This window comes from Cherax quadricarinatus, chromosome 5 (genome assembly GCF_038502225.1).
Source record: "Cherax quadricarinatus isolate ZL_2023a chromosome 5, ASM3850222v1, whole genome shotgun sequence".
NCBI classification, from domain to species: domain Eukaryota; kingdom Metazoa; phylum Arthropoda; class Malacostraca; order Decapoda; family Parastacidae; genus Cherax; species Cherax quadricarinatus.
Window position 1 is genome coordinate 8,339,907 of NC_091296.1, and position 13,195 is coordinate 8,353,101.

At 39.2% G+C, this 13,195-nt stretch overlaps 1 protein-coding gene across 4 annotated transcripts in view; it reads right to left on the minus strand.

Annotated features, from left to right (window-relative positions):
- The window catches only part of LOC128684896 (testis-expressed protein 9), a 78,118-nt gene that overhangs the window by 36,350 nt on the left and 28,573 nt on the right, over positions 1-13,195 (minus strand). For all 4 annotated transcript variants that reach the window (XM_053771227.2, XM_053771226.2, XM_070099692.1 and 1 more), the window contains 3 exons: positions 10,977-11,495; positions 4,879-5,052; positions 4,403-4,537 (listed from right to left, as the gene is read on the minus strand). In XM_053771227.2, coding sequence (XP_053627202.1) covers positions 4,403-4,537; positions 4,879-5,052; positions 10,977-11,495 — 828 coding nt within the window. The remainder of the gene's footprint in view (positions 1-4,402; positions 4,538-4,878; positions 5,053-10,976; positions 11,496-13,195) is intronic.

Below are 13,195 nucleotides of genomic sequence, written 5' to 3' on the forward strand. Positions count from 1 at the left end.
GGTTAATTAACCTGATGGATTATACAAGAACCCTAATGTCAAAAGGAAATTTCATGGATATGGTCATTTCAGACTAGGGATGGGACGATAAAATTTTTACTGATAGCAATACCCAGTTTTAAGCCAATGCTGATACTGTCAAAATTAGCTGATACCAATACTAGTACCGATACTTTCAAAATAAGCCAACACTCACCAATACCAATAGTACTTTGACACACCCTTATTTTAGACAGTAAGATTTCAGATATGTCTTGCTACTTCTACTTACACTTAGGTCACTACACATACATGTACAAGCATATATATATACACACCCCTCTGGGTTTTCTTCTATTTTCTTTCTAGTTCTTGTTCTTGTTTATTTCCTCTTACCTCCATGGGGAAGTGGAACAGAATTCTTCCTATGTAAGCCATGGGTGTTGTAAGAGGCGACTAAAATGCCGGGAGCAAGGGGCTAGTAACCCCTTCTCCTGTATATATTACTAAATGTAAAAGGAGAAACTTTCTTTTTCCTTTTGGGCCACCCTGCCTCGGTGGGATATGGCCGGTGTGTTGAAAGAAAGAAAGAATATATACAGGAAAAGGGGTTACTAGCCCCTTGCTCCCGGCATATTAGTCGCCTTTTACGACACGCATGGCTTATGGAGGAAGAATTCTGTTCCACTTCTCCATGGAGATAAGAGGAAATAAACAAGAACAAGAACTAGAAAGAAAATAGCAGAAAACCCAGTATGAAGATAGACTCAAAGCCTTAAATCTCCACTCTCTGGAGAGGCGTAGAATGAGGGGAGATATCATTGAAGTGTATAAGTGGATGACGGGCATAAACAAGGGAGATATTAATAAAGTACTGAGGGTGTCAAACCAGGTAAGAACCAGGAATAATGGATTTAAGTTGGATAAATTTAGATTTAGAAAGGACATAGGTAAGTATTGGTTTTCTAACAGAGTTGCAGATGCGTGGAACAGTCTTCCCAGTGGGGTGATAGAGGCTAGGACCTTGGGTAGCTTTAGGAAGAGACTGGACAAATATATGAGTGGGAGGGGCTGGGTTTGATTGGTGTCACTGGGTACGGGAGTTATTTCTAGGGAAGCTTTAGGTAGTAGTCGTTTTGATAAGGACCTGCCTCGCATGGGCCAGTAGGCCTTCTGCAGTGTTCCTCCATTCTTATGTTCTTATATGCTTGTACATGTATGTGTAGTGTGACCTAAGTGTAAGTAGAAATAGTAAGACGTACCTGAAATCTTGCATGTTTATGAGACAGAAAAAAGGACACCAGCAATCCTACCATCATGTAAAACAATCACAGGCTTTTGTTTTACACTCACTTGGCAGGACGGTAGTACCTCCCTGGGTGGTTGTTGTCTACCAACCTACTACCACAGGACGGTAGTACCTCCCTGGGTGGTTGTTGTCTACCAACCTACTACCACAGGACGGTAGTACCTCCCTGGGTGGTTGTTGTCTACCAACCTACTACCACAGGACGGTAGTACCTCCCTGGGCGGTTGCTGTCTACCAACCTACTACCTAGGTCTTGCCTAATTGTTGTTTACAATTTCATAAATTATACTAAATGTAAATTTTAAAGTTTGATAGTTTTTCTAAACATTTTATTTAAAATAAAAAGACAACTAAATTAATTGCTGCTATTTATAAATATCTCTTCAGGCTTCTTTAAAGGCATTCTTAATGCAAGTATAACCCTAGACAAGAACAGTAATGTGTTAATATTGGTAGAATTACCGATAATAATGGCAGAAAACATCCATTTTACATGCCCCACAATAGTAGGCAATTCCATGGTCAACCAAGACCAACAAATATTTAATTAATGCACAGGTGGTCAGCCTATGACAATCCGGTAACAGCTTGTTTCCTATACTAGGTAAATTTTTTGTTATTATTATAGTCATAGGAAATGGTTAAATCCATAAGGGTGATATAGCATGTGCAGAATGGGAGACAATCAGGTCTGAGCCAAGGAAAGGGGAGGTAGCTTTAATTCTTTGCACCAAGAGCCCTTCACTAGCATCAAAGTAGCCAATTTAAAGGTCTTCTCACCATATAATCTTTACCTAAGAATATCAGGAAAACCAAAGATCATGGGGAAATTTTAAGCTTATCCATATTATCAAATTAATGGAGAAGAACTAAAACCACAGAGATCACATTGTTTGGGAGAATGGGAAGCATTCAGGTTTGATCCAAGTGGAAGGAATGCTCAATTCCTTGGATCAAGAGTCCCTCACCAGCATCAAGGAACATCCCTTGAGGGGGGAGCTCATCACACCTTCTCTACCAAGAGTCAAGAGTGAAGGTCTGTATAAATGGTTTAGAAAACTGACAAGTTGATCAATGAGACACTTGTACAAAATTTGGATATCTAACATTTTGCCAGCCAGTGGTTTCTTCAGTCCAATACAAAGAACAGTGGAAGATGAGGAGTTTGAAGTAATTGACTCCAGGGTAAGGGACTGATTACCTTAAACTCCTCATCTTCCACCATTCTTCTCTGTATTAGGCTGAAGAAGCCACTGGCTTCCAAAACAATTCCAGAATAAAGATTTCCAAAGGTTGCACAAGTGTTTTATTTATCAGGAGTGAAGGTCACTGACCTAGTCAACAGCAGTCTTTGGTGCCTCTTTCATGTCAAACACCCTTGATATAATTCCAAAGAAAAAAAAACTGTTGTCTCCCTCCTCACTAAATATCTATGCCTATGATTATCAGTTTTCTGCAATGTTTCTCATCTCTCAGCTAAGACATCTTTTTATTATTATTATAATAAAAAAGAAGCTCTAAACCTACAAGGGTCATACAGCGCCAAAGACATCTTTTAGACTAGAAAAGGCTCCGAATATTTATCTGGATGACCTGCAGTGGATGCAAGCCAGTGAGATATTGCTAAACATGCATACTCTGGAAATTATTCTAATCTAAAGAAACTAAAACACGGTTTTACAAAGGGGCGTTCCTGTCTTACAAATTTACTAACTTTTTTCACTAAGGTGTTTCAGGAGGTAGATCATGGTAATTAATATGATATTGTGTATATGGACTTCAGCAAGGCTTTCAATAGAGTTCCACATCAGAGGCTACCGAGGAAACTTAAGGCACACGGTATAAGAGGAGAAATTTTTTCCTGGGTAGAGGGATGGCTGACAAATTGGCAGCAGAGTTTTTGTATAAATGGGGAGAAACCAGAATGGGGGCTCGGCACAAGCAGTGTTCCGCAGGGGTCAGTGTTCGGCCCGTTGTTGGTCACAATTTACATAAACGACATAGATGAGGGAATAAATAGTGACAAGCAAATTTGCTGATGACACCAAAATAGGCCATCCAATTCATTCTAATGAGAACACTAGAGCACACCAGGATGATTTGAATAGACTGATGCAATGGTCGGAGAAGTGGCAGATGCGGTTTAATATAGACAAATGCAAAGTTCTAAATGTTGGACAGGAAAATAACCATGCCACATATAAACTAAATAATGTAGATCTTAATACTACTGATTGTAAAAAGGATTTAGGAGTTCTGGTTAGCAGTAATTTAAAACCAAGACAACAGTGCATCAGTGTTCACAATAAAGTTAACAGAACCCTTGGCTTCACATCTAGAAGTATAAATAATAGAAGTCCTCAGGCTGTTCTTCAACTCTATATATCCTTGGTTAGGCCTCATTTAGATTATGCTGCACAGTTTTGGTCACCGTATTACAGAATGGATGTAAATGCACTGGAAAACGTACAGAGGAGGATAAAGTTGATCCCACGTATCGGAAATCTTCCCTATGAGGATAGACTGAGGGCCCTGAATCCGCACTCTCTCGAAAGGTGTAGAATTAGAGGGGATATGATCGAGGTGTATAAATGGAAGACAGGAATAAATAAAAGGGATGTAAATAACGTGCTGAAAATATCTAGCCTAGACAGGACTCGCAGCAATAGTTTTAAGTTGGAAAAATTCAGATTCAGGAAGGATATAGGAAAGCACTGGTTTGGTAATAGAGTTGTGGATGAGTGGAACAAACTCCTGAGTACAGTTATCGAGGCTAAAATGTTGTGTAGTCTTAAAAATAGGTTAGATAAATACATGAGTGGGTGTGAGTTGGACCTGACTAGCTTGTGCTACTAGGTCTGATGCCGTGCTCCTTCCTTAAGTGGAAGTGACCTGACTAGGTGGGTCATTGGGCTAATCCAGAGAGGAGAGTGTAGACATGGACCTGCTTTGCATGGGTCAGTAGGCCTGCTGCAGTGTTCCTTCTTTCTTGTGTTCTTATATCCTCAGTGAGAATCAGACTCAGTAGTAATCAGTTCCTTGGCCAATACAGGAAAAATATTCACTCTCTCAACATTATACATATAAATCATCTGAATGGATTTATGATATTACCTTGTGTTTCATTTTGAGTTTCTCTGTGTGGTCTCTGAGAGCAGCATTGTCAGCTCTTGCACGTGTCAACTGGGCTTGGATGAATGACTGGCTACTACAATGACCACACTTACTGTGCTGTGTGCTAGCTAACTCCTGAAAACAACACAATAAAGGCTATCAAAAAACTTCTTGTCTAGAAGAAAAAAAAATTGGATTTACTGAAACTAAAAGCATGAAAGATCAGCATAATGCTAATTTAAATTTCTTGAAGTGCAAAACTAGCCCTTAAAAATTTTTTTATGATAATTTTCAATCAAAGGGTCCCAAGTTCAGCTAACTTAATGTTGGCAGCTTCCTAGTACACTTGTCTAATGCAAACAACTCATAAAAAAAGCACAGTAGAATGAACAGTAGAAAAATTAATGCACATTTCATCATAACTTATGTGATATCAAAGTGAAGCTACAAATCGTTACAGCTGAAGCATACAGTACCTTCCGCAACACCTGGCATTCCCCATTTAGCTCCTTGACACGCTGCAGAAGGTGTTTGTTGGATTTTTGGAGTTTGGAGTTCTCTTGGTGTAAATTTTGTACCTTCTTGTTTATATTTCGTCTCTCAGTCTCTGCAGCAGAGGATGCCACACTTGCCACTCGTTTTGCATGCACCTGTTGTACAATCAAGGAGTGACTAAAATCTTTGGGATTTCAGTTATTTGCGAGTATAAATTGTTTCATGTTGACAAAGGGTTTCAATTACTACTTTACGCTGATTTAGGGTTTCAATTATTCCATGTTAGCAGATATAACAAGAGGAATGGGTGGTACATATCAAAGAAAACTTGAAATGCTGCATAAAGACAGATTTAGGCTGCAGGAACAGAATCAGTCTAGGTAGAACTTAAACCAAGATGTGTATAACTCATTGAACTCTCAGACCAGGAATCTAGAATCCAACAATTTGCTAGAGATAACTCGGAATTCTTTTTTAATTAAAGTAGTTTCTGACAAGCATCTAGAGGTAATAACCTGAGAGGAGACTGTACTCATTTTAATACACAAATAGTCCATACGTAGGAGAGGAGCTTATGACAATGTTTCGGTTTGACTTGGACCATTTCATGACTTTGTAAATGGTCCAAGTCGGACCAAAATGTTGTCGTAAGCTCCTCTCTCCTATATGTGGGTTATTTGTGTACTGTTCCAATCATGGTATTGTCTCTCTTTGTTCTTTCTACTCATTTTAAGTTGAGCTGTTGAACTGCATGATTCACTGCAGGTAGTCAGTTTAATATCTTAGAGGCACATAAGGGATCCAAGGATTGCACCCTAGTTTTGATAGATAAACAAATTACAGTGATAATGAACTATGTATTTACATTTTTATATCTAGTTACAATTGTAATGAGTTATTTATAGACATGAATTCAATCACAAAAGTATCACAGCATAGCTTATATGTGGTTTTGAATTATTTATATTGTATTTTAGAAAGGTATGGTTGAATTCAAAGAAATATAAGTGATTACTTCTTCTTATTCTTTTTAGCAACTATTGGCAGAAAGGTGGGCTGGTGCAGGTATGAGTAGTGGGGGGGGGGGGGTTGAAGAGGGTTGGAATAGTTTTAAAAATGCAGTATTAGAATGTGGGGCAGAAGTTTGTGGTTAAAGGAGGGTGGGTGCAGGAGGAAAGAGGAGTGATTGGTGGAATGATGAAGTAAAGGGTGTGATAAAAGCGAAAAAGGTAGCTTATGGGAGGTATTTACAAAGCAGAAGTGTTATAAGAAGAGTACAGTATATGGAGAGTAAAACAAAGGTGAAGAGAGTGGTGAGAGAGTGCAAAAGGAGAGCGGATGATAGAGTGGGAGAGGTACTGTCAAGGAATTCTAATGAAAATAAAAAAAAATTTTGGAGTTAAACAAGTTAAGAAAGCCTAGGGAACAAATGAATTTATCAGTTAAAAACAGAGAAGGGGAGTTAGTAGATGGGGAGATGGAGGTTTTGGGTAGATGGCGAGAATATTTTGAGGAACTTTTAAATGTCAACGAAGAAAGGGAGGCAGTAATTTCATGCACTGGCCAGGGAGGTATATCATCTTCTAGGAGTGAAGAAGAGCAGGATGTGAGTGTGGGGGAGGTGCGGGAGGCATTACGTAGAATGAAAGGGGGTAAAGCAGCTGGAACTGACGGGATCATGACAGAAATGTTAAAAGCAGGGGGGGACAGTGTTGGAGTGGTTGGTATTTTTGTTTAATAAAAGTTAAAAATAGGAGAGGAGAGTTATTAAATGGAGAGTTAGAGGTATTGGGAAGATGGAGGGAATATTTTGAGGAATTGTTAAATGTTGATGAAGATAGGGAAGCTGTGATTTCGTGTATAGGGCAAGGAGGAATAACATCTTGTAGGAGTGAGGAAGAGCCAGTTGTGAGTGTGGGGGAAGTTCGTGAGGCAGTAGGTAAAATGAAAGGGGGTAAGGCAGCCGGGATTGATGGGATAAAGATAGAAATGTTAAAAGCAGGTGGGGATATAGTTTTGGAGTGGTTGGTGCAATTATTTAATAAATGTATGGAAGAGGGTAAGGTACCTAGGGATTGGCAGAGAGCATGCATAGTTCCTTTGTATAAAGGCAAAGGGGATAAAAGAGAGTGCAAAAATTATAGGGGGATAAGTCTGTTGAGTGTACCTGGTAAAGTGTATGGTAGAGTTATAATTGAAAGAATTAAGAGTAAGACGGAGAATAGGATAGCAGATGAACAAGGAGGCTTTAGGAAAGGTAGAGGGTGTGTGGACCAGGTGTTTACAGTGAAACATATAAGTGAACAGTATTTAGATAAGGCTAAAGAGGTCTTTGTGGCATTTATGGATTTGGAAAAGGCGTATGACAGAGTGGATAGGGGGGCAATGTGGCAGATGTTGCAAGTGTATGGTGTAGGAGGTAGGTTACTGAAAGCAGTGAAGAGTTTTTACGAGGATAGTGAGGCTCAAGTTAGAGTATGTAGGAAAGAGGGAAATTTTTTCCCAGTAAAAGTAGGCCTTAGACAAGGATGTGTGATGTCACCGTGGTTGTTTAATATATTTATAGATGGGGTTGTAAGAGAAGTAAATGTGAGGGTCTTGGCAAGAGGCGTGGAGTTAAAAGATAAGGAATCACACACAAAGTGGGAGTTGTCACAGCTGCTCTTTGCTGATGACACTGTGCTCTTGGGAGATTCTGAAGAGAAGTTGCAGAGATTGGTGGATGAATTTGGTAGGGTGTGCAAAAGAAGAAAATTAAAGGTGAATACAGGAAAGAGTAAGGTTATGAGGATAACAAAAAGATTAGGTGATGAAAGATTGAATATCAGATTGGAGGGAGAGAGTATGGAGGAGGTGAACGTATTCAGATATTTGGGAGTGGACGTGTCAGCGGATGGGTCTATGAAAGATGAGGTGAATCATAGAATTGATGAGGGAAAAAGAGTGAGTGGTGCACTTAGGAGTCTGTGGAGACAAAGAACTTTGTCCTTGGAGGCAAAGAGGGGAATGTATGAGAGTATAGTTTTACCAACGCTCTTATATGGGTGTGAAGTGTGGGTGATGAATGTTGCAGCGAGAAGAAGGCTGGAGGCAGTGGAGATGTCATGTCTGAGGGCAATGTGTGGTGTGAATATAATGCAGAGAATTCGTAGTTTGGAAGTTAGGAGGAGGTGCGGGATTACCAAAACTGTTGTCCAGAGGGCTGAGGAAGGGTTGTTGAGGTGGTTCGGACATGTAGAGAGAATGGAGTGTATCAAGAGTGTATCAGTCTGTAGTGGAAGGAAGGCGGGGTAGGGGTCGGCCTAGGAAAGGTTGGAGGGAGGGGGTAAAGGAGGTTTTGTGTGCGAGGGGCTTGGACTTCCAGCAGGCATGCATGAGCGTGTTTGATAGGAGTGAATGGAGACAAATGGTTTTTAATACATGACGTGCTGTTGGAGTGTGAGCAAAGTAACATTTATGAAGGGATTCAGGGAAACCGGCAGGCCGGACTTGAGTCCTGGAGATGGGAAGTACAGTGCCTGCACTCTGAAGGAGGGGTGTTAATGTTGCAGTTTAAAAACTGTAGTGTAAAGCACCCTTCTGGCAAGACAGTGATGCAGTGAATGATGGTGAAAGTTTTTCTTTTTCGGGCCACCCTGCCTTGGTGGGAATCGGCCAGTGTGATAATAAAAAAAAAAAAAAAAAAAAAAATAAAAAAAAAAAAAAAAAAAAAAATGTATGAAAGAGGGGAAGGTACCTAGGGATTGGCGGAGTGCATGTATAGTCCCTTTATATAAAGGGAAGGGGGACAAAAGAGATTGTAAAAATTATAGAGGAATAAGTTTACTGAGTATACCAGGAAAAGTGTACGGTAGGGTTATTATTGAAAGAATTAGAGGTAAGACAGAATGTAGAATTGCGGATGAGCAAGGAGGTTTTAGAGTGGGTAGGGGATGTGTAGATCAAGTGTTTACATTGCAGCATATACGTGAGCAGTATTTAGATAAAGGTAGGGAAATTTTTATTGCATTTATGGATTTAGAAAAGGCATATGATAGAGTGGATAGGGGAGCAATGTGGCAGATGTTGCAAGTGTATGGAATAGGTGGTAAGTTACTAAATGCTGTAAAAAGTTTTTATAAGGATAGTGAAGCTCAGGTTAGGGTGTGTAGAAGAGAGGGAGACTACTTCCCAGTAAAAGTAGGTCTTAGACAGGGATGTGTAATGTCACCATGGTTGTTTAATATATTTATAGATGGGGTTGTAAAAGAAGTAAATGCTAGGGTGTTCGGGAGGGGTGGGATTAAATTATGGGGAATTAAATACAAAATGGGAAGTGACACAGTTACTTTTTGCTGATGATACTGTGCTTATGGGAGATTCTAAAGAAAAATTGCAAAGATTAGTGGACGAATTTGGGAATGTGTGTAAAGATAGAAAGTTGAAAGTGAACATAGAAAAGAGTAAGGTGATGAAAGTATCAAATGATTTAGATAAAGAAAAATTGGATATCAAATTAGAGAGGAGGAGTATGGAAGAAGTGAATGTTTTCAGATATTTGGGAGTTGACGTGTCAGTGGATGGATTTATGAAGGATGAGGTTAATCATAGAATTGACGAAGGAAAAAAGGTGAGTGGTGCATTGAGGTATATGTGGAGGCAAAAAATGTTATCTATGGAGGCAAAGAAGGGAATGTATGAAAGTATAGTAGTACCAACACTCTTATATGGGTGTGAAGCTTGGGTTGTAAATGCTGTATCGAGGAGGCAGTTGGAGGCAGTGGAAATGTCCTGTCTAAGGGTAATGTGTGGTGTAAATATTATGCAGAGAATTTGGAGTGTGGAAATTAGGAGAAGGTGTGGAGTTAATAAAAGTATTAGTCAGAGGGCAGAAGAGGGGTTGTTGAGGTGGTTTGGTCATTTAGAGAGAATGGATCAAAGTAAAATGACATGGAGAGCATATAAATCTGTAGGGGAAGAAAGGTGGGGTAGGGGTCATCCTCAAAAAGGTTGGAGGGGGTAAAGGAGGTTTTGTGGGCGAGGGGCTTTGACTTCCAGGAAGCATGCGTGAGCGTGTTAGATAGGAGTGAATGGAGACGAATGGTATTTGGGACCTGACGAGCTGTTGGAGTGTGAGCAGGGTAATATTTAGTGAAGGGATTCAGGGAAACCGGTTATTTTCATATAGTCGGACTTGAGTCCTGGAAATGGGAAGTACAATGCCTGCACTTTAAAGGAGGGGTTTGGGATATTGGCAGTTTGGAGGGATATGTTGTGTATCTTTATATGTTTATGCTTCTAGACTGTTGTATTCTGGGCACCTCTGCAAAAACAGTGATAATGTGCGAGTGTGGTGAAAGTGTTGAATGATGATGAAAGTATTTTCTTTTTGGGGATTTTCTTTCTTTTTTGGGTCACCCTGCCCCGGTGGGAGACGGCCGACTTGTTGAAAAAAAAAAAAAAAAAAAAAAAAAAAAAAAAAAAAAAAAAAATTCAGGGAAACTGGTTATTTTTATATAGCTGGACTTGAGTACTGGAAATATTGGGAAGTACAATGCCTGCACTTTAAGGGAGGGGTCTGGGATATTGGCAGTTTGGAGGGATATGTTGTGTATCTTTATACGTATATGCTTCTAAACTGTTGTATTCTGGGCACCTCTGCAAAAACAGTGATTATGTATGAGCGAGGTAAAAGTGTTGAATGATGCTGAAAATATTTTCTTTTTGGGGATTTTCTTTCTTTTTGGGTCACCCTGCCTTGGTGGGAGATGGCCAACTTATTATAAAAAAAAAAAAATTAAGTGGTGAAAGTGTTGAAGGATGATGAAAGTTTTTTCTTTCTTTCTTGTTGGGTTTTTCTTACTTTGTGGGTCACCCTGCCTCGGTGGGAAACAGCCGACATGTTAACCCTTAAACTGTCCAAACATAGATCTACGTTCATGTGTGCAGCGCACCGACCTTGATTTTCCCTATTTGAAAGCATGTAAAAAAAAAAGTAGATCTACGTTCAGAGCCCCCCCCACACGTGGACACAGATCTATGTTTGGACAGTTTAAGGGTTAAAAAAAAAATTAAAATATCAATTACATTTTTTACTTACAAGTCTTTTGCACTCTTCTTGTGAAAGCTTGAGAGTCTCACTTAGGCTCTTCACCTTCTTGGTGAGAATGCTTATACGAACTCGAGTAGACTGATCCAGAAATTCGTCAAATATGGCCTCCTCTTTGTCATCATCCACTTCCACTTCATTATTTACATTTCCTACAAGTTCTGCTTCGACAGCACTTCTTTCTAGCGCACTCATTGTTCCTTTAAGTTTCCCTTCACACACACTAGAAGAACTGTTCAACTTGTCTCCCATGCGTTTGCTCTGAGAGTTGCATCGAGGGGAACAGCCATCACTCTCATCGCTAGGAGTACTTTGTGCTTCAGGACCACCGGTTAAGTTACCATCACTCTTGCATGTATTCGCTGCCATGTGTCCATCATTAGTGATTATCTTCACATTCTGTTTGTCCCTAATGCTATTACTTGAGCTGGCCCCACTCAGTACAAAACTTCTGGGCTTACTGTCTAATCCTCGGGGAGAAATTTTCAACTGAGTGCTGGACTCCATACTCTGAAAAGATTAAAAATATAAACAGCTGATCTAGGGTAAAAAAGATGCGAGTGCAGGTGCCTCAAACCCATAACTGGCCTACTAGTGGAGTCCTAACAACTTTGTTATATATCAGTAATAGGATATGGTTTTCCACCTTGCCTCTCTTCTCTTGTTGATTAGGTTACGTTTCTTAGGTTTAGGGCCTATGAACTGTCAAGATCATTAAGGCAGTAATATATTTAGTTACCACCTATCAAGAACACCTTAATCCTCAGTAAAAGGATTAAAGTAAACTCAAAGCAAATACTATTATTATTACTATCATTTCTAACATGGTGTCACTTGTGCAAGTCGTCTGGCTACCACATCTCATATTTATGTTTATTTATTCTACTGTGGGGTGTATTTATCATATTTATATGTTATGCATTGTGTTTATCATATAATTTTGAAAAAATGTCATAGATGGATTAATGAAAATGTGTATATTAACGTAATATACGACATTTAAATGAGATTCTGTGATTATTATCATCATTACTAATATGACGTCTGGAGACATAAGACACACTTACTAATTTTAATGTGTACCTGCATGCCAGCACAGTGTTTATTTAGGTACAGCTATACATAAGTATAATTATCAGGGTATATATAAAATATGAAATAACTTTTAAAAACACTTGAAATTTTGGCGTTTCCAGACAAAATGGAGTGACTTTGTGCTTACGGATCTCACAGAGAATGTAAACAAACCAGGTGGGGCACGGTGACCATATTAGAAAGCCAGGTGGGGAGAGCCGTATAGCGAGTTTTGGTCATAATTTGAAATGACCGTATTAGCGGAACTCCGTAAAGCGAAACGCCATAAAGTGGGGCTCTACTGTACGTACAATATACCATACACTACTGTATAAACATTTAAAAATAGTATACCAGAAATGTTATAAATTGAACAAAGGTGACATTAAAACAATATCAAAGATGGTTGACACAAACCCACTACCATTATAGTATGCTCCTCACTCAGCGACATTTAATGACGTGGTCTTAGGAATGAAACTCCGTCATTAAGTGAGGAGAGGCTGTATAATTCTCTCAGTGTATTTACGATCATCTTTATGTTACTAGAACATTCCCTCAAGTAAGTAAGTAAGTTTATTCAGGTATACATAAATACAGTTACATAGATTATCATACATAGCAGCATATGTGTAAAGTGCCTAGGATAACCCAAAAAAGTCAGACAGAGTGACTTATTTACATTGGGGTCCTTTAAAAATAATGATTTGCAGACTTTCAAGTGCCCAACAGTGAATAAAATACTGGTTTAAACAAATAAAAATTTTGGCTGTCATGGCCCTGGCTTTCATTAAATATTAACAGAAAGCACAAGCCAAAGTACTATATCAGCAAACCAATGTTAATATTTTATGATTATTTTATGAAAATAAGAAAAAATTTTGGAGTGAGTTAAACAAGTTAAGAAAGCCTAGGGAAAGTATGGATTTGTCAGTTAAAAACAGAGTAGGGGAGTTAGTAGATGGGGAGAGGGAGGTATTAGGTAGATGGCGAGAATATTTTGAGGAACTTTTAAATGTTGAGGAAGAAAGGGAGGTGGTAATTTCATGCACTGGTCAGGGAGGTATACCATCTTTTAGGAGTGAAGAAGAGCAGAATGTAAGTGTGGGGGAGGTACGTGAGGCATTACGTAGAAT